This window comes from Mytilus trossulus, chromosome 10 (genome assembly GCF_036588685.1).
Source record: "Mytilus trossulus isolate FHL-02 chromosome 10, PNRI_Mtr1.1.1.hap1, whole genome shotgun sequence".
NCBI lineage: Eukaryota > Metazoa > Mollusca > Bivalvia > Mytilida > Mytilidae > Mytilus > Mytilus trossulus.
Window position 1 is genome coordinate 65,322,366 of NC_086382.1, and position 27,668 is coordinate 65,350,033.

General features: G+C 32.6%; 1 protein-coding gene across 1 annotated transcript; it reads right to left on the reverse strand.

The window, feature by feature from the left end:
* Positions 1 to 4,343: 4,343 nt before the first annotated feature.
* LOC134688383 (uncharacterized) lies at positions 4,344 to 6,141 on the reverse strand. The gene is made up of 2 exons (XM_063549066.1): positions 6,110 to 6,141; positions 4,344 to 5,943 (listed from the first exon to the last, which is right to left on the reverse strand). Exon 2 carries the CDS (start codon positions 5,933 to 5,935, stop codon positions 4,400 to 4,402), a length of 1,536 nt encoding a protein of 511 aa, XP_063405136.1. The 5' UTR covers positions 5,936 to 5,943; positions 6,110 to 6,141; the 3' UTR covers positions 4,344 to 4,399.
* Positions 6,142 to 27,668: the final 21,527 nt, after the last annotated feature.

Below are 27,668 nucleotides of genomic sequence, written 5' to 3' on the forward strand. Positions count from 1 at the left end.
ACAATAAGTGCAGTGCTACTACCCTAAAGGACATACACAAGACATTTTAATAATTGAATGATAACATCAATTTTATTAAAAACAGGACGTTGTTTTCCATTTTACTCATGAACTTTTCAGTCTCCTTGACGTAGCATTTTATCAAGCTACTAATCATAATACTTTCCTTAAAAATACATCATGACTAAAAGGGAAATGATATATAAAATTGAGAAAGGAAATGGAGAATATGTCAAAGCGACAACCACCCGACCATAGAGCAAACAACAGCCGAAGGCAACCAATGGGTCTTCAATGTAGCGAAAATTCTCGCACCCGTAGGTGTCCTTCCAAATATGCATAATAGTACAGTGATAATGGACGCCATACTCAACTCCGATTTATACACAAGAAACTAAAATTTAAAATCATACAAGACTAACAAAGGCCAGAGGCTCCTGACTTGGGACAGGCGCAAAAATGCGGCGGGGTTAAACATGTTTATGAGATCTCAACCCTCCTCCTATACCTCTAGCCAATGTAGAAAAGTAAAAGAATAACAATACGCACATTAAAATTCAGTTCAAAAGAAGTCCGAGTCCGATGTCAAAAGATGTAACAAAAGAAAATAAATAAAATGACAATAATACATAAATAACAACAGACTACTAGCAGTTAACTGAAATGCCAGCTCCAGACCTCAATTAAACTGATTGAAAGATTATGTCTTCATCATATGAATATCAGGTATAATCATACATATATCTTTTGTTAAAGTTTAGTAATTAATCCATTTCGATAAAGACAACTTTGTAATCTAGAAAAGATTTTATAAAAAACTATATCAATCCCTTTCCAGGAATGTTATGTAGGATAATTCTCTTGAATTGGGAATTAAATTGTTGGAAAATAAAATATTTACAGTCTTCGACAATATTATTCGACCTTTAAAGGCAGGGAACTTATTTGTTATATCATTTTTTTCTATATCATTTATCACAGGATTCATACAAACCAACCAACAATAGACACAGAAAAGGCAATCCTTAACTACGGATCGTATATAAATTTCCGGGCTCGGTAAATCAAGGATGTGCTATCTCGCCTAAAATAAGATTTTATATGCATAGTCTTTTGCAAAAGCAAATCTTTGTATCCAAGAAAGAATTAAGTAAAGCTTGCACGTTATTTCTGGAATTGAATAGTCCCTGTTTTAACAACTTACTAGTTACATGGACTGCGATAACCGAAATATAATATGTCACTACAGACAAGGGCATAACGAACGAGTGAAATTTTAATTGACCAATTTCGTGCACCAAGTCCATGTTCTGATAAAAGTATAACATGACTTTGTCAACAATGCAGAAAGAAGAAAGTCAAATTAGAATTTATTTGCATTTTATTTTGCATTGGGAAATCAATAAGTTAAAAAAAACAAAAAGTCGCACCGGCTCTTTATCCATATCGGATTTTGGATTAAAGCTCTCATTTCTAGAGAAGAGTCTAAGAATGATACTAGTATAACATAGAAAATTAAATATATTTCTCAGTTACAAACAGGCATAAACTTGTTGTAATTTTATGTAGCTAGAAATAATGTGTTTAAATCTGACACTAGTTATATGCGCAGTTGTAAAAACTAAATTTAGAACCTTTTCCGAGTATTCTGACTTTCTTGAGATCGTAGGTTTTTAGGTTGTTATGGTCTTTAGTTACAACTGTAACTTATTGGTTAGATTAACGGTGAAGATAAAATTCATAATTTGATTTACCAAATTGAATTTGTTACTTGATAACTATCGTTATTGTGTCATAAACATTATTTTTTTATGTTTAGAGAAACAAAATAATATTATGAAATTATTTCAATTCTAGTAAGAAATTTGAATTCGAATTTGACCGTAGATAGCCATTTAGATTTGATGAAGCCTTTACTTAATATAATATCCGTCGTTTCACGATTAAAACGTCATGTAAACTTACTTTTTAAATGAACGAGCAGATACGACATGAAAGTTTATTTTCATCTCTGCCATTGCTCGAATACAACTGACGTGGCATTTGTAATATCGACACAAATAAAGTGCTGCCAACAATGCTGAAAGAAAAATATTTTTGAAAACAAATTATGTTTTTTTTTTTAACTTGTATTGATCTAATGAAACAAATATTTTTTTAAATAACGTATCTTTTCTTGGTTCACATGGGACTGCGGGCTAAACACGTTATTATGAGAGAGTTGTCTAGGTGTGATACTTGGCTGACATATAAAATATAAAGTATTTATCAGTTACAAACATGCAAAGTTTAATTATCATTTCATACACCGTCAAGTATTGGCAGTATTTAAATCTGACACCGGTAACATGCGCAATCGTAAATTCAGCACCTTTTCCAAGTATTTTGATTTTTTTTTTAGATCATTGATATATACGTTTTCAATGTGTTTAGTATATTCTGTAAGCTATTAGTCATATGAATAAAAAAAAATTAAATCAGTATATGATATGCTTGTATCAATTTGTTCCTTGTTAACTATCATTTATGTGTGATAAATATTTAAGAATACCGAATAAAAACATTAAAAGGACAACAAAAGACGGAATTTATAGTCATATGAATAATTTCTGTAATAAGATATACCTATTTGTTCCTTGTTATAAACTTTAAATTGATAGGACACCACCAAACGGAAATTATTACACATCATTCATTATTACGAATATAACTTCCTAAATTTGGCAAAACTGAATTATAAAGATGCAAAGTAACTTTACGTATTCAAGAAGAATATTTACTAAGCAGGTCTTTTTTTATTTTACTTTGTTCTCAATTCTAGATATTCCTAACTCGTGATGATATATGTCAAGTATATCTATGGCTGTTATTTTGATTTGTTAATTTGTTTGCTGCATTTCACAAATGATCTGACTTACAGTTGGTTGGCTTGAATCGTACTTTTTTTTTGTGGGCTATAGTTTTTAACTCACGAATTGTTTTACCGGAGAAATGTATCTATGTCTGTTTCTCAACTTATTAAACATTCAGTCTTTGGTAGCCCTTGTAATCAAAGGTACCAGAATACTCAATTTTATGATTCTCTGAACCTGAACCAGTTGACCGTGTCGGCTCATATTGAGAATGTTTAATTCCATCTGGTTATCCCTAGATTTGTATATTCCAAATAATTGTTTTTCAAGTTGCAATCATTATATCTAATGGTTGAATCATCTGATGTGTTTTTTTAATGTTAGACTTTAAGTATACTTTAATTAGTTTAAAAGCAGAAACGACTTGCATATACATATCAAACTAGCAATTGTAAATCTAATATAACAATTCAAGCAGTTGCTATTTGTTATATATTTTTGTCTCCTTTATAAGATATTCGTCATTTAAATTGACGATTCTAACAAGTGCTGGCTAATTGTTAGTAGTTTTTAGGTGAAGGGCTGATGTTGAATTGGAACCAAGTAGAAGTATTCCGTTTTGATTTTTTTATGACGACGTCGAAACAGTTTAACAGTTTACGTATATTTGTCACAGTTGCACTATCGTCTATTGCGCTGATTCGGCGTCAAACAATAACCACTCAAGAAAACTAAACATCCAAAGATGACCACTGTCAACGCATCATTTCCATCCTCCTGTTATTGTCCATAACTTGTACCAAACTACGATTTATTTAGAAAAGTCAGAGAACCACTTAAGATTGAGAAAGAGCAACAGATTTACCCTCATTTTTAGTAAGTGTCCATATGGCTTGAATTTAAAAATTTGTACAAGACATTTTGCTTTGTTGTTATTTTTTTTTTTTTTTTTTTTTTTTTAAATTGTTTGTTTTGGTCTCGACTTATGATTTTTTTCTTCTTAGTGATGTCTTATAGCTTTTATTCCAAACCTAAAAGGTTTCATTTACTTCTGACCGTTTAGATTGCTCAATATCAATCAAATTGAAAATGTGTTAACCCACTTCTAGAAAAAAAATAAACATTTGCGGTTTTTCAGTTACGTTTCCGCAATACTTTCACAAAATAACTTTTAAGAACTGATATTCAAGTGGGAGGTTTAGCTAGCATTAAACCAGGTTTAATCCGCAATTATGTTCCGGAATGCCTGTACCTAGTCGGGAGTGTGACATTTTTTTATCATTTGTGCCATTGATTGACAGCGTTTTTTTTTTTTTTTTTATGAACTTCCCCTATTTGAAGTTAACTCGGTATTTTGTTAGACTTTGACATGTATAGTACACAGTTCAGACAAAAAAATACTGAACATCAAGGAATGAAAAAAATATATCATATAGAAAACAAAATAGGGGAAAACAACATTTTTTTTTCGAGAAAATAAAAGACAGTACCTTTGATTTTAAACATTTTATTCCAACAACAAATAATATTAACAAAACAGAGCCTAGTCACCTCTTTTCGAAAAGATTTGTTTCGTAAAAAGGGACTATTGTTCCTGCACTATTTGGGATTTTCAGTTCACATGCACCATAAATAGCCATATCGTCTGGTAATTTTTCTGACAATGTTTCCCAATGTCCTGAAACGGTACAATATACGTTAATGTCTTTGTATTCTTTTCCCCTACAATCACCTCCTGCAAGAATAATCGATGTGTCCATTGTAAACATGCCGAAGTCTTTACATTCCTGAATCTGGTCCGGTAATGACAAGCACGATCCGTCACTTGGGCAGAATCTAATCAAATGTTTCCTGTCAGAGGCAATGTAAATATAAGAGTCAACAACACATGTTTTCATCTGTTTGAACGAAAACGGGATCTCCGCCACCTGTTTTACTGTTTGTGTACGAGGATTAAAGACATAGACAGCAGTAGCTCTAGGTTTTATATTTCCTTCTATGTCCAGAATGGCAGAAAAAATGTAAATCAAGCCATCAAAAACAACACATGATGGATCTATTGGAAGTGAATCTCCAGGGAGGTATGCCACTTTTTTCCATGAATCTTTTTTTGTGTTGTATTCTTCGATTTCCAAGACTTTACGACTCTTGTAAACACCCCCTATCACAAAACAGTGGTTTCCATGCGATATCATGCTGAACTTTGCTCGTTTGCAGCGAAGAGATGATCTTTGCTTGCATTTGTTCATCAGTGGGTCGTACTGGTACACTGAACTCCCAAAGGACCAATAAATTATTGGTGGATTGTTTTCATCACCTTGAATACAGCAACATTGAAATGGTTTGCTTATATTATTTCCCTTTTGAATGTCTCTATAGCATCTTTTTCTCATGTTTGAGTCGTAAACAATTGTCGTTATAGTACGTTTAGACCCAGAGGTACCACATGTGAAAAGTGAAAAGTAGTTTTTATAATTTTTTATTCTCGAACTGCCCACGGACAATCCAGTTGAATTGTCACATAGATTGTTTATGGCAAAGTTATTGTTCTGATTTATGAAGTTGCTGCATTCATTCGGGTTTTTGATTCTTTCAATGATTGCGAGTGCCTTTGATTGTAAATTTCGTAATTCATACTCTACAGCAAGCTCATGATATTCATCACAGTTAACTGCATTCAAATTGGAAATTAACTTATTTTCACAACATATCAGAGTGTTGTGTAAATTTGATCTTTTAGCGACTAGAAGATAATGATCCATATTTTCGATGTCCAAACTTTCATCTGGCTCATCCGTGCTCAGAGCTTTAACTAGTTGTTTTCTAACTCTATTATCATGCAGATTCTGAACGTATTCAGCAATGTTAAATTGACAATCTCCGATATTGTTATTATTAGTATCGTCTGAGTAAAGAATCGAATGTTTGCCACTGTCTTTGTGGATATCGTTTCCAGAGTAAAGATATTTATTTGAAGGCTGGTAATTATTAAGTGCATGTGGAACCATAACTCCAGTCAATTCTTGTCCAATGTTAGGACCATCTGACTCCTTCGGTGCCATTGGTAGCTCTCCTTTTGTCATATTTCTGTCTGAAATATAAAAAAAAAAATTATTATACATAAATTTTATCAAAAATCATTTAATTTTTATTAAATCAATAACAATTTTGAATTTTACTAAATCTATATGTTCTGTTTTCCTCTGTAAAATGCAAAAATTAATCCAAATTATATTTTACTGAAGCAAAAGATATACCTATCCAATTGGCTGTCACTGTACAAATAATTTCAAACTTAAACAACAGTCAGTAATATAAGATCAAGTTGGAAAACCTAGATTTATTTTTGGGTACGATTCAGAACTTGGTAACTTTCCATACCTTTTCCGTTTAATTCTATATATAGAGTTTCTTAATAATTTATACTAAACGTAACGAAATCCATGTTATCAGATGTTTACCTAATGTATATTAAAGAAATAAAAACAAATGTGATTTGATAAATAATATACAATATTCTATTTATTAGAGAGCTTTTAAATAGACAAGTGAAATATTACAAGCAATATATGTATGTGATATTTATAGACTTATTAAGTGAAAATTTACGTTAAGTCTTACAGTTATAACTCAGGAGATAACACATATCGTTTAAATGATTTAACACTTATAAATATCTTAAATTAAATGTACGATACTAAACATGTTAAACGTTATAGTAAAATACATTATTTGTAAGGGAAACAAATTTCGTACGAAATTCAGCTTTCTTAGATGTAGATATCTTACCATTTGTGCACTGCATTGCATTGAATGATTGTTTGTGATTTGCATAGCATCCAATGGTCAATATATAGGACAGATATAATTAATAACTTATAGCGTGTAGATTAAGAAAAATGGGCCAGTCGGGATTGAAGGCGGGGAATTCCGAGATTGTCATCGGATAAAACAAAATTGTTTGATGGTAAAAAGAATTACGGAAATGTTTGTTGAAAGTGATTTGTGCGTTCCCTCTATCCCCCAGCATTAGTTAAATGTCCCTATTCCGATCAGGTGTTGCCGCGTATTTATACATTTCACATTTCCAAGCCTTTTAGATTGTGGTTTGCTAAAATAGAAAAAATAAAAGTACAAGATACTCAGTGTTAAACATTGGTATTATCCTTCGGGGTTTTTTTTAACTGAAGAACACAGATGCGGCGGAATATCAACACATGAGTATTTAATTTTTTGAGTATTCAACTAATTGAGTGTCCAATTTGTTTTATTAAGGACATAGTATAGGTGAATATAAACAAATCTAGAATTCAAGTTATTGAAACAGAAGAGCATTAGTAAAAATTATAATAACTAAAATATCGAACTCTGAGAAAATTCAAACGGAAAATACATAATCCATTGGCTCAATAATATTAAGCGAATAGATAACAATTATCATATTCCTGTCTTGGTACAGGCATTTTCTTATGCAGAAAATGGTGGATTGAACCTGGTTAGGAACAAAATCAGCTAAAATATAGCTATGTTATTGAAATGCTTTTGCGATATATAATTAAGTGGTTTTTTTTAAATGGCGGTAAAGGAGAAACATGAAGTCCTAACATCTGACAAAAAGTCATAAACCTGACCTCAGTTCATCTTTCAATTAAATAAATTTCGTTTAGATTATTTGTATCTCATTAGTAAATTGAATTAAACTGAAACTAACTAAAGTTTACATTTGAAACAGAAAATTGTAACAATGTTTACGACGGACGCATGAACATACAAACCAAAGCTTTCTGAAGATAAGAGAGCATCAACGAAATATCCTGATCGGCCGTGAAAGGTTGATTTACAAAATCAAGGACATTATTCAATTGGTTACGGTTTACAATAACCGATAAACAAAAAATAAAAATATATTAAGTAATATGTGTTTGCATTGCATTCAATTCTTTTTCACATTGATAACCTTTTTAACTTTTATGGTTTTATTCTTTTTGAAATGTATTGTGTTGTCATGCAACTTATCTTTTTATAATCAAATTGTTGGTGTATAGTACATTCAATAATGTTCTTTCTTTGTCTAAAATAGTAACACATATGATAACCACAGGTAAGCTTCCTTATCCTGTGTATGATACTTTTGCATACTGCTAAATATCACTTATCAAGTTGCATGCCATATCGTGATCTTTCTATTGTGAAGAATTTTTTGAAAGTTTCATATAAATATAGGTTATAAGTAAATTGACAAAACAGGAAAAAGAAAAATTTATCAGAATTTGCATAAAAATTTCAAAATTATAGGAAAAATATATTTATAACTTTGTTTATAAAACACACCAATTCTGATGGAATTTTCAAATAAAAAAAAATGTTTTTGTTATTGTTGTGTGGCCAACTTCTGATACTTATTCTAATACGGTTGTAATTTCTTTTTTTGGGAAGGGCAGGGTAAAACAATATATGTGGTAAGAGGGAAGAAAGATACCAGAGGAAAAGTCAAACTCATGAATCGAAAATAAACTGACAACGTCATGGCTAAAACTGGAAAAAAAACAAATAGAAGCGTTCAATAAGATAAAATACTGTCAATGTGATTTAGGGTTTTTAGTCTGTAAGTATCGAATGTGGAGAATGGTGATTCGATTTTTTTTTATCTAAATTGAAGTTTGATGAAGGCATATTGTATTATATGTGTCTAACTACTTTTGCTTAAAACGTATCATCGGTTCTTATAGAGAGTATTTCCCAAAGGTGATCCCACGTTTTACTGCAGACATTGTTCTACTTTCATTCCAAACTAAATAAAACTTTTATGGTTAACTATCCAGCGGTGTCCTTATTAATTAAATCAGTGTACTGTTGTCGGATTTTCAAAGAGTTTTGTTCACGTCTGGTATAAGTTCTGTAAATGACTACATAGAAAGGACCATTTTGGGACATCATTTGTCTTAGTAAACATGCATATTGTTTCTTCTAAGTTGACAGGTGTTTCAATAAATTTACGTTATATATTACTTGAATTTAAATGTATTTGAAGTTTTTTATAATAACTATTTAAATAAGGCACAAGAAATTGAAAGTCGGTGATGACAACATTTTATTTTCTTGGAAATTATTTCACAACACCTCCCAAGTGACATAATATACAAAATATAAATTAAATTCTAAAATTGTAAAGGAGGATTTTAATATCACAAGGCATATATGAAATTCAATTACTTGATAAAGTATTAAATTCTCCTTCGGTAGACTTCATATTAGAAATAATTTATGTGTCGACTAAAAAACCTTAGTTACATGAAATTATAATTCAAAAAAAAGGAAAAGGTTCTTTTGATTGAAAAGGTGATTGTGATGGTGTAGTAAATGTATGCATTATAATCTTTCTAACTTCGGGTAGTTTTTTTTTTTTTGTTGGTTTGTTTTCACAGCCCCTCGATTGTCCATACGAAACAATTTCTTTAAAAAGATTCGTTTTAATACTTGCATTATCCTTACTACTGACATTTTGTTAAATAAAGGGTTAAAACGTTCTATACAAAATATCGACCAGAATAAATTCAATAAAAGGAGAACATTAAAATAAAAATTAATTTCTTGAAAATTGTGCTTAGAATTAGTATAATGCATATAAATGAAAACAACATCATTTCTATATGTAGTATAAGCATGTATCGATGTTAAAAGATAAGGCTGTAGATAAATATTTATTCGTTATTTTTTACATTTTCCTTTTTTCTTTTCTTTCGTATTCAGATAATTTCTATTTTCCAGTTACTAAACCTTCTCTGCCTAAATGGAAGGCTAACACAGGCATCCAAAAACAAAATATACCGATATTTTCAAAGGATACAAATAGGGTCTGCAAAAAGTTCTTACTGGTTTATTATTGGTTTATATATAAAAACAAATCTGATAAGCGATATTGGGGAAAAAAAGAAATTTGATATTGACACGAAACTTTGTGTAGCCACTTTGTTATCAGGGCCATGTGTTAAACAGCAGATGCATTTGTAATCATTTTTCCTTTATTATGAGGAAATATTTTATTTCTTTAAATCTGACATTAATCTTCCTTATGAATCACTTTTTAGAGTGCTTTAGTTTGATCCCTCATACGCATTTTCTTTGTGATATAATAAGTATTAAATTCTTGGTAATCTCCTAAATAAAAACACCTGCAGTCGGTTATCCCATAGCATGTTCATTTGGGTTAAAATCTTTTAAGTTATTTTTCTAGCTTTCCAAACCATTTTTTCAAAGTTCATATTGAACAACATCACAGCAGTACTCACAAGGAAGCTATTAAACAAAGAGTTCTAAATGGTAAAGTTGAGGTCATCATTTCGTATATTTTATGGACGACATCACAAGTTGGTTGACCCTAGACTATGGAATATTCGTTTAAAAGATATAAGCGGATATGTTTCTTATGTCGAAACTACAAACCCGTTCCATTTTTACGAATGTGAGTTATCGAATTAGACTTATTACCTGGTTTGTATTAACATATGCAACACCGCGGGAGCCACGTGTGAATCAGAATATGTTTACTCTTCCAGAGCACCTGAGATCACCCTTAGTGTCTGGTTGGGTTTGTGTTGCGTAGTCTTTACTTTTTGAATGTTGTGTTTTGTGCACTATTGTTTTTCTGTTGGTTTGTTTTCTTTTTTAGCGATGGCGTTGTCAGTTTTTTCTTTGATTTATGAGTTTAAATGTCTTTCTGGTATTTTTCGCCCGTCTTTTATACTTTAAGAACATTGTGGTTCGAATATAGACTATTGCCTCAATTGAAACATGTCTTTGTCATTTTGAAAATATTTCGCAATTAATAGTTATTAAAGGTACCAGGATTGTGATTTAGTACGCCAAACGGGCGTTTCGTCTACATATCAATCACGCTCATATCAAAATAGTGATTAAGCCAAACAAGTACAAAATTGAAGAGCATTGAGGATCCAAAATTCCAAAAAGTTGTGCTAAATACGGCTAAGGCTTCGAAAAATTCAAAGTTTTGTAAACAGGAAATTTATAAAAATGACAGCATTATTGATATTCATGTCAACACCGAAGTGTTGACTACTTGGCTGGTGATACCTTCGTAAAAGTGTATAAAAAACAAAGATTACAGGACTATAGTTCCACCAGGAAAGTCTAATATAACGTAAGGGTATCCAAATTGCACCGAGTACCCAAATTGCACCTATTTAGAAAAAAATAGCAATAAAAATCTTGCAAGATATCCTAGAGACTAAACAAGTTGTATTTTTATGATTTGATACTATGCCCGTCTTTCAACATAGGTAAACATATTTAGTTATACACAAAACGTTCACAGTATTTATCAACAGATGGACTGTTTACTGAAAAAAACAAAATGTACGAAAACGTCACCATGCGACGTCATCAAAACGTCATCTTTTTAAAATAGGCAAATACAATATATTATAAGTATCCATTTCGTAAAATATGAATAGTAAGCATGGACAAATATCCAATTGTTCAAAATATTTGAAGAAATTAAACAAAATCTCGGTTATTAGACTTTTGATGATATAAATTTAAGCATGGATGCAATTTGGGTACTCCTCATTACAGAATCATGGATAGTTTGGAGGTTGATTCAAACCCATTTTTTAATGACTCAATATGGACTAAATATTAAATTGGTGTACCCATATGACAAAGAAGGATAGGGCTACAAAATAAACACAGTATGGACATTTTTTTCCTGATCATAAAAAAACGTAGGTGAAAAAATTGTCAAAATAGGTGCAATTTGGGTACCGTCACGTTAGGCACACAAAACATTTACATATAACAATGTGTGTTAAAGATATATTGTCCTTGTCATTTGGTCTCTGATGGAGAGTTGCCTCGTTGCAATCATACCAGATTTTTTTATTTCTATATTTCAAATATATTACCGGAGCACTAACGACTGGGCTAATGAATTTCAACAATTAGTAACATCCATCAAAACTTACCAAAGATACAAAGGCTTTTGATTTAATACGACAGACGCGGATGTTTTTTTCTACATGATATGAGCGTCACTGATGAGTCTTATGTAGACGAAACGCGCGTCTGGCGTACTAAACCACAAACTGTTTGTAATTATAAAACATGTATGTAATTATTCACTGATGCTATTATATTTGTATATGTAAATTCTATAAGCTGTATTGCTTCTGAATAAAAGACTATTATTATTATTATTACATACATGTAGGTGGCTCCAGTGACGAATAAAGCAAACAACTTAGATAATTAAATCAGTGCCGAAGTTAAAGAGCATTAAATAGTGTCTTTTCCTTAATAAAAAAGAACACAAACAAAACAATTATCCAAATCTGAATAAGGCTTTCAATGCCTACGTGTTTGGAATGATTTGTGTGATTTATTCTATAAATTAGTTGTGAATTCGAGTGCTCTAAAAGATCATTCGTAATACTCTCCAATTTACGCTACGCGTGCTCACAACTGGGTTAGATGGGGGGGGGGGGGGGTCTGAACGCCCAGTAGCAAATGCTTCATTCATATCCAGACAAGAAAAAAGCAATAAGTAAATATGTTCCGCAGAATAGATCAAACGGGATGAAAGAAGGGAAATTTAGAAGCCATTGTAAAAGGAGAACATGTGATATAGTTCTACCTTTTATAGGTACAGGCGCGAAGAGAGTTACATTCTCCCTCCAAGTGTTATTGGAATTAACGTCTCCACTCCGACTGTCTAAACAAGCCAGACTGTATTTTATACATCACAAACAGATAAATAAACACCATTTTAGCATAGGGGTTACTGGTAGGATTACTCTTAAAATTTAATAGAAAAAATATTTTCTGAATTTATTCTTTTTTTCTTATAAAAGAGGGACGAAAGATGCCAGGGGACCGACAAACGCATCAATCGAAAATAAACTGAAAACACCATGGCTTAAATTGAAAAAGACAAACAGAAAAACAGTAGTACATATGACACAACATAGAATACTAAAGACTAAGCATAACGAACCCCACCAAAAACGAGGGGTGATCTCAGGTGCTCCGGAAGGGTAAGCAAATACTGCTCCACATGTGGCACCCTGCACATTCACTTTTATGTATAATCATAATAGGAATAAGACGTTCATACAATAAATGTAACTGAAACCGTCCATAGTTTGTCTGTAAACATAATGTGTAATTATTGACACCATTTACAGTGTATATGGATCTCAAAATAAAATGATTAATAAATCTTAAAAGGCTTGAATAACTTCAGAAGGTGGTGCAAAACAAAAATACGCACACATATTATGGACATGAATAACAATAGTATAGTCACAAAGATATGCAAATTATTTCCAAGAATAATATATAGGTCTGCTTTAAATCTAAATATTTCATTACATAGCATTTTCAAAGAATCGATTAAATGACGTAGGTAAATATTCTTTAAAAAGAAAGTGCACGAAATTGTACCGTTTGCAAATAATCAAATTACACTAAATTTTATATACTCTTCTGTTTGTTTGACTGTACTTACAAAAAGTCAACAATCTATGAAACAAATATGCTCAATTGTTCAAAAGAATATTTATTTGCAATTGAGTATTGCAGATAAAAAGTAAACTTACAAAAATACTGAGTTCTGGGGAAAATTCAAAACGGAAAATCCTTAATCAAATGGCAAAATCAAAAGATTAAACACACCAAACGAATGACCAAAATAACTTCAACAATCAATTATTGGATTGTTGTGACGTTTCGAAGCTATTTGAAAAAAATAAGAATTAGGTTTTAATGAAATGCGAGCGTTATGTTTAATCAATTTAGAAAAAAAATATGCAAGACTTTCTTAATAAAAAAAAAGGTTTCCAAATAGTAATCAATATTCTGTGGGTATTTTACAAAAACTACGATATTTTGATGTTCTTGCTCAAAAAACAGTTTTAAACCCAAATGAAAAGGAATTGAAGATCATCAGAAATATGACAAAGGTGACAAATCTAGTTAAGAGTATTTACACCTGGAGTACAAAACTAACCTTATTTCCATTAAGAATTTGATGTTTAATTCATATCAATGAATATTCTAGGAGCACTAACTACTGCCCTGATTGATTTCCCAGAGACGAAACACCCACCACCAGTGACAATGACCCATAAGGTATCAAAACTCACCGAAGATACAAAGGCTTTGAATTCAAAACGCGTGTTTTGTCTACACAAGTCTCAAAATTTATGTATAAAGTGAAAAAATGGATATCCAAACCAATAACGGATTAAAAAAAGCATAGATAATTTAATATTCTTAAAAGTATCACCAAATTTTATTAAAGCCGTGGCATCAATTCATACATGTTTTTGGAATTATTTAAATGTTTTAGCAATTGGTTGTGATCTAAAGTGCTCTGAAAGACATTCGATACACTCTCCGATTTACGCGTAATGACAACTGGATTAGCTGGGTTTTGGGTTTTTTTTCTTCTGAATTCCCATTGGTAAATGCCTCATGTATATCCAAGACAAAAACACATAACTATAAACAAAAACAAAAATAAATGTGTTCTGCGGAATGGCACAAACGTGATAAATGATGCGAAATTTAGAAGCCGTTTAAAAAAGGTTTGTTGTGGATTTAACTGTTTTCTTACATTGTTACACTTTCATGTCCTAAGTTGTAAATGTATTATAGTGTAAAAAGAATTAGACTATTCCTGCACGTGGTATCGAATTCAAGATCTTCACTCTGACGTAACGTGACTGAGTATTCCGAAATCCATTGCAGCTAAACGATCGCCCCTTTTTTTTACATTGGTTTCAAAGCATTGTGGCATAACACAGATATTTAATAGAAATTTTTTTAGTAATTATTTTCTAAATATTTTGTGTTTCTACGACAGCTTCATATTCACACTCATATATCGTTAATACATGGAATTACACCTTCATCTTTTAAATTTTACTGTAGCCGTCAGAAGATTGTTTTCTAATAGAAAGATAATACTTGATAATAAACCATCTTGACTACACGGGTGGGACTCACAATAAATACAATAATAGGTTTAACTAAGTTGGAATGACTCCAGAAGGTGATACAAAAAAAAGCATGCACAAAGATAAAACCTCATGATAAACGATATGTATATACATGTATGTACACAAATGGTATTGTCACAAAGATATGCAAATTGTTTCAAAGAATAATATAAAGGTCTGCTTTAAATTTAAATATTTCTTTATATGACATTTTCAAAGAAACGATTAAAGATTTTGACATAAAATGTATGCAAGTAACTATTATTTACAATGAACATAAACGAACTTATATTGTTGACCATAGCAATGTGCACTGAATAGAATTTGGCATACTTATGTCTGTTTAACTGGACATTACAAAACTCAACACTAACTTTGTCAATAGAAATAACCCTTTTAATTTATTGCGTTCGAATCACTCTTTTCGATTAACATCAGTTTCATAAGGAACTTTCAAACCAAATATTTCGGAAAGCTATATATATATACAGATAACCAGAATAGTATAAGTTTCCACTAACAAAATTTAACTCTAAAAGACTTCCGATTTCTACTCATCTTTACTGGTTATGGTTAATGCTGAACATTTGAAAGGACAAAGAAAAAACAAATTTAGAACAGCAAATAACAATTAAAGCCATTTTTTTCTTAGACTACATGATATTTAAAGCGAAACTTAAGTTGAACTTAGAATTATATTTTATAGCTCCTGTATCAGTATAAATCAAACGTTTTGGTACCAACCATTCACAATAATTGATTTACATAGCGGTTTTTGGGGTTGTTTTTTAAGTAGTTATACGCAAAAGGTAGTGCGAAATGTAATTGGAAATACTGTTTTACAAGGTAGGTTTTCAACAATATTAAGTTATTCTTTGCGCAATACATTTACGCGCATTACCATTACGGTGGATATTTTTTAAATATTTGTTTATCTTACTTTATTTACAAGCAGGTGTTATCCATTGTATAATGCACAAGCACATAAGTCATAGAAAAATATACGGTCAGATTAAAATGTAAAAACAAAGCAAATCTTTAAGAATACTTTAAATACCAAAATACATGGACATGTTTTTTTGTAATGATCATGGAATTATTCGGGCTGTTTGTACCAAGCCTTAATTCTACTGATGGTGGTTATCCTTAAATACTTGGGTGAAATAGGGAACCTGATTTAAGTTTATTTAATTATCCCCCCACACACACGCGCTTGCGCGATTTGTTTCTAATTAATCATCCATTGACAGGGTGCAGTTAAGATAAAGAAAAAATCGAATAGAAAAAATCAAGGAATTGTTTCATTTTTTAGACGCTACCCGTAAATTGTGAGTGATGTCTAAAAGAAATTAAAAAAAATTTGTTCCGTCAGTCTGGACAAATATTTCCAGTCTATTATGGAAAGAAAATGTAATCATCTGCAATCAACAGCTTAATTAAAGACTTAAAAATAAATACATTAGTTTTCTTTATAAATACACTTGTCTAAAAATACGGCGATTACATAATAACGGATTTTCCTTTTCTTCTGCGCATTAACCTACTAAGTGATATTTTAAGACGAATGCATAAACTTAGACAGGGCTGCGTTCAATATCGTAGCGGCTACGTAGTGCTACGTAGATTTTGACTATTGAACGTGTAGCTATATACTTGTTGTTTCATAGATATTGATAGCAGCTACGTAGCTGCTACGATATTGAACTCGATCCTGTTATCCTTACAACACGTGATTGATATCACTATAATACGGTCAGGTAATCCAGAAATATTAAAATGATAACACAAGACGCCCATTCATTGTTTTGTAAAATACGATTTCTGCAACTTAATAGAATTTATCGTTATTTTTTTTTATGAATATGTTTCTTCGTTATTGATATGGTTGTAAGTATGAAGCTCTAGTGAACTGTTTTGTTAGAACTTGGTGTTGACATGAATATCAATTATATATGGTCATTTTTATGAATTTACTGTTTGCAAAAGTATGAATTATTCGAAATACTAAGGATTTTCTTATTCCAAACATAGATAACCTATCGTATTTGAAACAATTTTTTTGAATTTTGGGGTCATCAATGCTCTCAACTTTGTACTTTGTTGGCTTTTTAACTGTTTACATCTGAGCGTCACATGAGTCAAATGTAGACGAATCGCGAGTCTGGCGTATTAAATTATAAGCCTGGGACCTTTGAAACTATGAAAATATGTGCTGCATGTTAAGTTTTATTAATGACAAGAATTTAGTCTTTTAACTCACGTAAAGGAATTTATTGTTTGAAATGACAAAAGTTATCAACCGGATGTTCCTACCAGCCTTTCTTCTAACTTGTCTAAAGGTCTCATATTTGATGAAATATTACAAAAACCTCAAGCTGTCAAAGTTCGTATTTCAATTTGAAATAGAACAACCCTAATCTGTTCAAGGTTATTTTTTAGGATTATATTTCTTTCAAAATATTGTATTTCATTCAAATGATCTTTCATGAATCCATTAAGATTTACATCGGCCAACATATAAGTACAACAATGCATTTTTCTTATTATTGACATATATATATATATATATATAAGTGATAAAAGGTTTATGTTGTGTTTTTTGTTTTCTTAAATAACAATTTTATATATTCGAATTTAAATTAATCTCATTGCAAAATGCAATGTTTTGCAATGTTTGCTTTATATAATTATGCAATAAAGTATATTTAATCAATTTTGTCATTTTCTTCATATTTGATGTTTACGTGTATTTATCTCAACAGGCAAATAAGTACATTCATCATTATGTCGTTATTTAGACATGTCATCATCTAATGCATCCTGGGTAATATTTTATTTATTTGATACCAAACTTGTCTTAAATGTCTAATGTCTGAACCTTCTTTTTTATTGATGATTTTTTCAATCAGTAATCGAGCGTAAAAATGAGATCAACAAAGGTTTGGTTCTTATTTGTCAATTTTTCTGATCTCAAATGTAAACAATGTGATAACTTCATTAAACTTTATTATGTTATAGACATGATGCTCCAGAGACACTTTGCAAACATTCCTCATAATGTGCTAATTCGATGGCATAAAAATGAAAGATATATATTTGATTTTTTTGGTGTTTTAACCCCACTTTTAAGCACCGCAGTTATGCTATTTCGTGGCGGTCAGTTTTTATTGGTTTAGTAAGGCCGAGTTCCCGGGGAAAACCACGTACTTTGATAACAAAAATAAAATGCTAGTCAATTAAGGTGGAGTCGAGTGCACCCGCACGACCGGGGCTCGAACTCACAGCCTCAGTGTTGAATGGCTAGTGGTTACAGTAGAAACTGCTTAGTTTAAACAATATTTTGTTTTAAAAAAGTGCACAAATATAATTATACAATATGAAATACAGGGATTCGGAAACAAGAAAAACTTATTTAAATCCGACTCCCTTTAAAAAATGACGAAATTAGAAACATAGCATAAGAAACTCGTATAATGTTATTTTCAATTCTTAACTAACATGTCTATTCCGTGGTTTGCACGTTACTCAGAACTCAGTTTGATCGGAAAATGTGATCAACTCGTATTTTCATAATTATAGTGCAAGAAGCTGGGAAATATGTTAATGTTTCGAAAATAAGGTTACATCCTATAAAGTTCCAACTTTGTAGAACTTTAAAAATATTTTCGTTTTCCTCATCACTGATTAGTTCACTTAAGAAATAATTCATGGAAGCCATAGATTATTGGAAATTTACACATGGCCTGGGCCGTGATATTCGAATTTTATCCTGGCTTCCATGAATTATTTCGATTCTAATAGGACAAATACGATCATTAAAAAAAACTGAAGCGAGGGTGGGTATGCTGTGTGTGCGGCTGTTCTTTTTTACTCCCTGTTAGATAAAGCTCGAACATTCTAAAAAATCCGTAGCTTGCATGGATTATTTCGTGAACAACCGCCGAAAAAAAATCTGTTTCATTCTCAAAACCAACAATTGCTATTTTGATTTACATGTTTTTCTCGTAAGCTACCGTAAAATCCAAAGTTGACATTTCTTAACTAAGGAGCCGCCATGTTGACTTGCTGAAATCAGTAAATATGCGAATAATGCAATAGAATAGATAATCAAACAAAACCTACCTTGAGAATCAATTTTAATACAATAGGAAACGAAATTTAAATGGTTCACGTAACAGAAAACTTTCAACTCTAGCGTTTTCATTTGTATGACGTCATGTTTTGAAATGACTTTGATAGCGCCAAATACATGAATAAACTTTCGCGGAATTTTAATTATTTTTATTTTGTTGGTTTCTCCGAGCTGTTTTGCATTACTTCTTTTTATTATGCATCCGAATAAGAATAAAAGTGATTTTGTCTTTTTTAATTGCAATTTTTAAAACAATAAAATCGGCAAAGGGTTTGCAAACAGGTTTCAATACATGTGGATTTACGTGGGAAGTATATTGTAACAGCCATTATTATGTACATCTCGGAGTCTGCGCTAAGTATAGATATATCGAGAATTTTATCACAGTGTTGTTTACAAAGCGAAAGAAGCACGTCATATTAGAATACCTGATAATAATGTGTGTATATTATATATTGGTAGTGTAGAAATAGATTGTGTTCTGATGAGTCGATAATTGTGACATTCTAGCAAATAGTGTTTGCTGCTCTCAACTTGCCCACATATACATAAGGAGGAAAGAACAATATTTTTCTGGAAAAGGTGTTCATTTAAGCCACTGCAGTTCAATCGGAGTCTGGCGTGAAGTATTTAGCCTTTTCTTCAACCAACATCATGATATGTGGGGACTTTCTTAGTATCTCGATTTATATAATTTTTAAGTGTAAATTTTGAAGGATTACATCTAACATCTTGTGGGAGCCTGTTCCATTCACGAATAACAGATGGCAGGCAAGAATTTCGATTAAAGGTAGTACTACAGTTCATATTTTGAAAATTAAATGCACTTCTAGTATTATAGTTATAGACTTGATATAGTTGTTGAGGAACGAGACTACAAAGATAATTAGGAGCTTGGTCATGAAACATTTCGTGAAATTTAATAGTTTTATGTCTGGATCTTCTTTCACTCAGAGAAACCCAACCAGTATCATTATAAAGATTAGATTTAGAGCAAAGCTTAGTGGCACCTGTGACTATACGAGCCGCTTCTATTTGAATGCTCTCTAGTTTGTCCTTCAAATAAATTGGTATGTTATCCCACACAGTGTCCGCATATTCGAGAATAGGCCCGATGAAGCTGATATTATATAACTTGTAGATTATTACGCGATAGCTTAAACTTTAAACTCCTCCTAAGATTTAATTAATTTAACCCCCGTCACACTGAGACGAGTCCATGAAGTTTCCACTACGTCTTATTTTTTTTTTAAAACGTAGTAGAAACTTGCTCAAATTCGATTGATAATACCGTTATTCGGTCTCTAACACGACCCTTCTACGTCCTTACAAAGACCGCACCACGTTCAACAAGTGTTTATTAGGTTCGTGTCAAGTCTATATAACTTCCATCAGGTGTTCACTACGTTCTTACTACGACCATCAGGTGTTCACTACGTTCTTACTACGACCATAAGGTTTTCACTACTTTCCTACCACGTCCTTACAACGTCCATAAAGTTTGCAGAACGACCTCTGTAGGTTCTAGTTACGTCTTAACTACTCAATACAAAACAGAAAAATTCACGGGCATTTTTTATTTCATTCAGCAACATGCCAGCTAGAGGCCGCGGAAGAAAGAGTAAAACGGGAGTTTGTAGGAGTACACCCGCATGTAATCAGCGAGAAATTGCTGAAAAAGAAGCAACACCCGAGGAAGAACCAACAATTCATGCACAAAATGACTTAGAGGGGGGACATAGTGAAGATGATACCCAGTCAGTTCAGTCAGACTTTGCTAGTACTGATGTTCCTAAGGCAAGTAAAAAATCGAAACCAGTTATTGATTTCTCACCAGAAGAGGAGCAAAGTATGATCGAGTGGTTAGAGGCCAACCCAGTTTTGTATAATAAGAAGTTAAATTTATATAAAGATACGGCGAAAAAAGAAAAACTTTGGCGGGATAAAGCAGTTGAGATGGGAAAATCTGTCGATGTTTTGAAGATATGGTATTCTAGTTTGAGAAGTAGATATGGAAAGCTCAAGAAGTTACGATCTGGTTCCGGTGATGGTGAATTAACTGAGAGAGACGACTGGGTGCTAAGAAATTTTGAGTTTTTGAGGCCACATATCTATGAGGTTCAGAAGAAAACAATTGTCAGCGTAAGTATACGAGAAATATAATATATATCAAAGACAATCAAAGTCATTGAAGGGGTAAGGTAGAGACAATGTATTTACTTAAAAAATAATTTGATACTGAAGTTTTAGAAGAAGTTTGGCTCAGAAAGACAGAAAAAATAAATATTTACACATTATAGCATAATGTAAAGTTTATGGAAACAATAATTTGCTCTTCGTAAAAAATGTCCCACACTGCCTTGCAAGTTGAATGGTAGGTCCCGTATAAACCCAAAAAGTCTTATTTATTGTTCCTTGACTATCAGTACATCTTGCGACTATGGTACTATATTCTTTTGTTTTTGTTTCAAATTTTTCCCTCTCTTTAAATACTGTAAAAGTACCATGATCTGCTATTGTTCATTGGGAACCAATTTTCGTTGATTCAGCAGTTAGCTTAAACCACGAAATCCATTACCACACGAATTTCTTATTTTCTCTCACAACCCTATGGAAAGTGCGAATCGATAAATTTAATTTCTACTTTAAACACAATTAGCGATATAGTTAATTTATATAGAAAGGTCATTTCTACTATAATCATTTGTGATTATAGTACAAATGACCTGTCTCGATTCGCGTGTTTATGGTAGAAATGACCCCTCGATGAGTCGCAATACTAATGCTATAGTAGAAATGACCGTTCTCGATTCGCTCTTTCCATAGGATGATGACTAATACTGAAATTTATTTGAAACCACAAATTAAAAAACCCACGAATCCATGATATTTAACAAGCCACTGAAATTGTTTTCCATGAATAAAAGTAATTTCACAGTAACAGATTTATAAGTCTCACAACGAATCGAATATAGTCAATGAAGCCATCTTCTAACAGAGAGCGAGATACATTTGTGGACTGGATAAAGTCTGTCGTTAATGACTTCGACAAGGATATTTGGAGACAATTTCAGCAGGAAATTAGCACAACTCTTTATCGTTATATTGGCGAGAACGATAAGTTGAAAAAAATAAAGGAGTCAGGAGTAACAATTCCCTCAACTGCCAGACAGCCACAACAGTCTCTTCAGGGACAGACACAGTGATGTCCTGCTATGTGGCAGCCTCAACCGTCGCAGTGGCCAGGTCAGCCTTCATCTAGTGTTTCCGTCTGGCAGTCACAGGATGCCAACTGGGTGTCTCAACAATTTCCTCATCAAAGACAGCAACCACTGACCCAGCTGCAACCTTTGACGCAACTGGCACCGCCACGAACATCCTCCGTGATCGCTACATCGAATCCTAATTTTTTGCAAGGAGGGGTTTCAAAGTCTAGCGAGTCGAGCAGTGTTTGTCAAATGTACAACATGAGTGACTCTGACATCACTGAACAGTTTCTTACTAATACCTGATTTTTTTTATGGTGCAACGTATTGTGTTGAAAGAAGTTTTGGTTTCAATTTACTTTTTGGGTTGTAATCACAGCTGTGAGCTCATGTTACTTGTTTATAGCGTGGTATGTGTTTAATGTTGCTAGTATCACATATGTTATGTACTTTAGTTATTTGTTCAAGGTACGGAATGTGCTTATAACCATGGACTGGTCTTTTTTCAAATATGACAATTAAACTGATTTAACCTGTAGAAACTCTGTGTATGACTGTCATTCTAATGTAACTTTAATCATAAACTGTTTTGTGCACGAGGGCTACAGCATTTTTGAAATAAATGTAATCACTTGTTAGATACTTTTTTACATATTATCGGATGAAACCTGTCACTTGATTGATAATAAAATTTAATATTTTGACCAAAACTGTACGTAGCAGAAAAACTTCAAGCATCCAAAATTTTCTCACAAGCGAGACAACCAGAAAACAATACATCACAGAGAAAAAACCTCTATTGTGTCTCTCGTGATATATTTTTTTTTACGAGGCAACCCTATGAAAAAATAAATGATGGCACTCATTTGAGATTGAGATGCTGATTTATCAAACATTTACAGTTCATCTAGCTAAAATGAGGGTCGTTATTGTTAAATGTTTTTTGTATGTGCTTTCACCCAGAAAACTTTTTTCAAACTTAAGTTTCTACTTTTATTCAAATGTGCTTGTTGATTGTGACCAAATATAGGCTTCAAAATAAACCTTGAAAGTTTTATGAGATTCTCGCACAATAAACAATCATGCAAATCCATCCTGCTGTTAACTGTTAGCAGGCTAATAAATTTGATTCTGAAACTACAATATTACGGAAAGTGCTGATTCACTTCCTATGATAACAATCCTATGTATTAGTTTTCTTTTTCATCTAAAATTCAGTTTTTCGATCTCGTAAACTTTTTACCGGTACCGATACATGTATAAGTTTCAAAGATTTAAATGTATCATTGACAGAAATTAAGACAGAAGTCAGTTGACAGAAAATCTACCAAATATGAAAAAGAACAGATATGGGGTAAGTGTCAGAGAGACCACACTCTATCCACAAGAAAAAAACAGAAGAGTTAAAAATGATCGTTTAAGGTAGGATAAGCCAAGTTGTAATTCTGGAATACGAGTTTTGTTTTAGACAAGGTTTCCCGTAGGACAAGTAACACAAAGCCAAATATATAAATATAATAATATAGTCAAAAATTCAAATATCCTTGTAATACATGTGTACATTCTTTATAAATCAAAACTGTTCCATCAGTTACCAACTATGCACTTATCATGCGGTTTTGCCAAGGAACTGAGCCAGCTTGACTATTGAAATATAGTCGAAGGTATTCCCTTTGCTTCTTTGCAGCTACGGTGTCTCTGTTTGGTCCAATTACCATGTTTACTTCATACATATTTGCGGTCGCTCGCCATAAGCCCGGAATCAAGTCATGCTGGTCATTTTCCATGTCAAGTTGCGCGTTCTGTTGTGTTGGATATCGTAGTCTCATCACATTGTGCAGACAAACGCAACACTCGACAATGTTTCGTACTACATTTGGCTGCTGCATGATGGTGGTAAGTAATAATTGCCATCGTTGGGCCAGTATACCAAATGCGTTTTCAACCATACGTCTTCCTCTCGATATTCTGTAATTAGTTATCAATTGTTCATCTGTTAAGCCTCGTTGAGAATAAGGCTTCATCAGATATGTTCTCAAACCAAAAGCGTCATCTCCAAGAATGAAATATGGCACATTTTTGTCATCGTTCGGCATTGGATCCGGGTCTGGAAAGCCAATCGTTTCTTCTTCCAAGCACTCTTTAAGTTCAGAATTGTTGTAGATCTGAGCATCAGACATTGATCCACAACCACCAATGTCAATCCACAAAAACTTGTAATCCGCGTCAACTAATGCAAGAAGAACCACTGAGAAAAATCCCTTGTAATTATGAAAGAGTGATCCTGTATTTGAAGGACATCTAATGGCTATATGTTTGCCATCGAGAGCACCACAGGCATGTGGAACATTCCATTTTCGCTGGAACTCTTCAGCAATATCACGCCATTCGCGCTGTGTGGTGGGACAAGAAATTGCTTCGACTTTATATTCGTCTACAATGGCTTGGCAGACTTCGGGAACAAACATAGAAATTGTATTTCGGGCAACTCTAAAGTCGTATTGTAGAGTTGGATATCTATCCCCAGAAGATAAGTGTCGTATAGTGACAGCGATCTTCAGGCCTGGATCCAATGCTTTTCTAAGCCGGGTATCTCTCCTTTGAATTCTGGGACCTACTCTATTCAATATTTCGTCGAACATCTCGGGCGGCATTCTCAGAAAGTTGAAAAACGACTGTTGATCCTCCATTCTCAACTCCTACATCAGTCTATCATAGTGGCCAAACATAAGCCTTCTTTCTTGAGTAAGCCAGGGACGCACCCACCATGTTCTGGGTCTCCTTTGTTTTCTTTTTATCCTGAAGCAGAAAAGCGCAACTTGAGCATCAAGAAGAGCTTGTTGTCCTTGTAATGATGTATGAAGTAGAAGTAAATCTTGTTCCATCGTTCAACAGTATACAATTACAAATGATTCCGTCTTAAAAAAAAACACCTATATATACCATATTCAACATGGGTAACAGAGATCCGATGCAAACCTGCTGCAAACGCACCGCAGACGTGGTAAAGACGTACTGCATACCGATAGGTCGTACAAAGAACGTACTAAGGTCTTTAGGAACGTAATAAGAACGTAGAATAATCTTCGCGAGGTCGTGTTGAAAACTTCCCTAAATCACCAAGTTCTAAAAGATCGTAGTAAAGACGTAGAGCAGTCGTAGTAAGGTCCTGGTGCAATCTCCAAGAACGTAGTAAAAACGCAGTGAAGACGGCTTTCAAATTTATCACGTCCGTACTACGTCCATACGGTTCATAACTAGTGTCCTCTACGTCCTTACTACGACCAAGCCGTTCTCAGTACGTTCTTATTAGGTCTTTACTGCGTTTTATCATCAGTAAGTTCTCACTACGTTTGTTTTGAACATGTTCAAAATTATTTCACGTCCTTCACGTCCATGAAGACCTAACCACGTCCATGCAAGTTCGCAGTACGACCATATAAGTTTGCACTGCGTTCGTACCACGACTTAGAAGTTCCCACTACGTTCGCCTACTTTTTCAGAACGCACTGGGAACGTGATAGGAACTTGGTCTAGTGTGACGGGGGCATAGCGAGGCGTAGCTTTATCAATAATATAGTTTACATGACTTTCCCAACAACCGTTTTCTTGAAAAATTAACCCTAAATGTTTATGTTCTTCAACCTCTTGTATCAGTGTATCATTCATATATATATTGGTGGATTATGGGGTTTTGCTCTTTCTAGATATAGTCATGGTTTCAGATTTTCTTGGATTAGAATTAACAAGCCATTGTTGAGACCATAAGTATTTTTTTTCTATATCAGAGTTCATTAATTCAGCTGTATACTCGTTCTCAAAATTTCGACCTATCTTAAACTCAAAATTTCGACCTCTTTTTAAACTGGAAATTTCGACTTGTTCTAAACTCGAAGTTTCGCTTTTTTCAAAACTCGAAATTTCGACTTTTTCTAAACTCGAAATTTCGACTATTTCTAAACTCGAAATTTCCACTTCTTTTAAACTCAAAATTTCGACTTCTTTTAAACTCAAAATTTTGACTTTTTTTAAACTCAAAATTTTGACTTTTTTTAAACTTAAAATTTCGACATTTCCTCAGTATTTATAGGTTTGCGATTTCCACATTCACAGTCATTTATATCAGCAAGGCGGAGAGCCATATACATCATAAACTTCATAAGCATATTTTAATAAACCATTTTAAAGAGGTTATTTTAGATAGAAAATCTTGTTCTTTTCTTCTTTTTTTTTTTAATATAAAACATATTTTATTAACAATCGCCTGTTACATCAACCCTCAGTTGCCCAGGGGAGCAACTAAGGGGGCCCCAATTGTTACAGTCTCATTTGTCGGGAGAAAAGCACATGAGAAAAAAAACTCACACTATAAATTATTAACATCAACCTTTAAAAATATTATCTGTCCTTGTACAAATGTACATGTACCTGCAATCATTATCGATCTATATATCTTTGCTTCTCACCATATATAATTTTTTTAGATAAAGTATGTTTTGTATCTTTTTTATTTCTCACAAAAGCTACCTGTATTTTTTAAGCAGTTTCAAAGTATCCGTACATCTAGTCTTTTGTTATGTTAATTTCAAATACATTTAAAAAAAAAATTTAAACTTAAAATTTCGACTTTTCCTCAGTATTTGTACGTTTGCGATTTCCATATTCACAGTCATTTATATCAGCAAGGCGGAGAGCCATATACATCACAAACTTCATAAGCATATTTTAATAAACTAAACCAATTTAAAGAGGTTATTATAGATCGAAAATCTTGTTCTTGCTGAAGAATAAATAAAAAAGGTTTCACGTTCAAATACATATTTCTAGTCTGGACTTCTGATATGTGTATCAAGACAACCCCGCTATTCCGACACACCTATATTACGAGATACTTTTACTCAACAGTCTAATATATAGAGACAAGGGTTAACAGTTATGTTATAAGAATGCAAACTTCCAAAACTAGAAAACTGAGCAGCTCATTAGTCGTCCTAAATATGCATGTCATTTTTGGCTACTTGATTTACCATTTTGTAAACAAGGCAAAGTCAGTGACTTGCTATTGGGATACCAAACAGGCCTTTGAAACTGTGATGCTAAATGTCCTTAGATCTGACGATCCTATGACAGTGTCGTGGAAACTAAAACATGGAATAGGGGGGGGGGATTATGTCAACATGCACGCTCTTTACGAATGACTTCTTCACAATATTAAATGCTAATCCATATCTTAGTTTAAGAACAAAACCAATTTCTGAAGATAAATTGCCAAAATGTGTGGATGACGCTTTAATAATTTGCGTCTATGTCTAATCCTTCTAAAATTGTCGTAACTGTGTTTGAATACTAACATCAAAGTTTTCATAGTACTTAGAAAGAGTCAAAATTTCGAGATTTCAACAGTCGAAATTTTGAGTTTACAAAAAGTCGAAATTTTGAGTTTAAAATAAGTTGAAATTTC

Excerpts from the sequence above, each read along its gene's own strand:
- LOC134688383 (XM_063549066.1), bottom strand. The coding sequence starts at position 5,935 with ATGACAAAAGGAGAGCTACCAATGGCACCGAAGGAGTCAGATGGTCCT.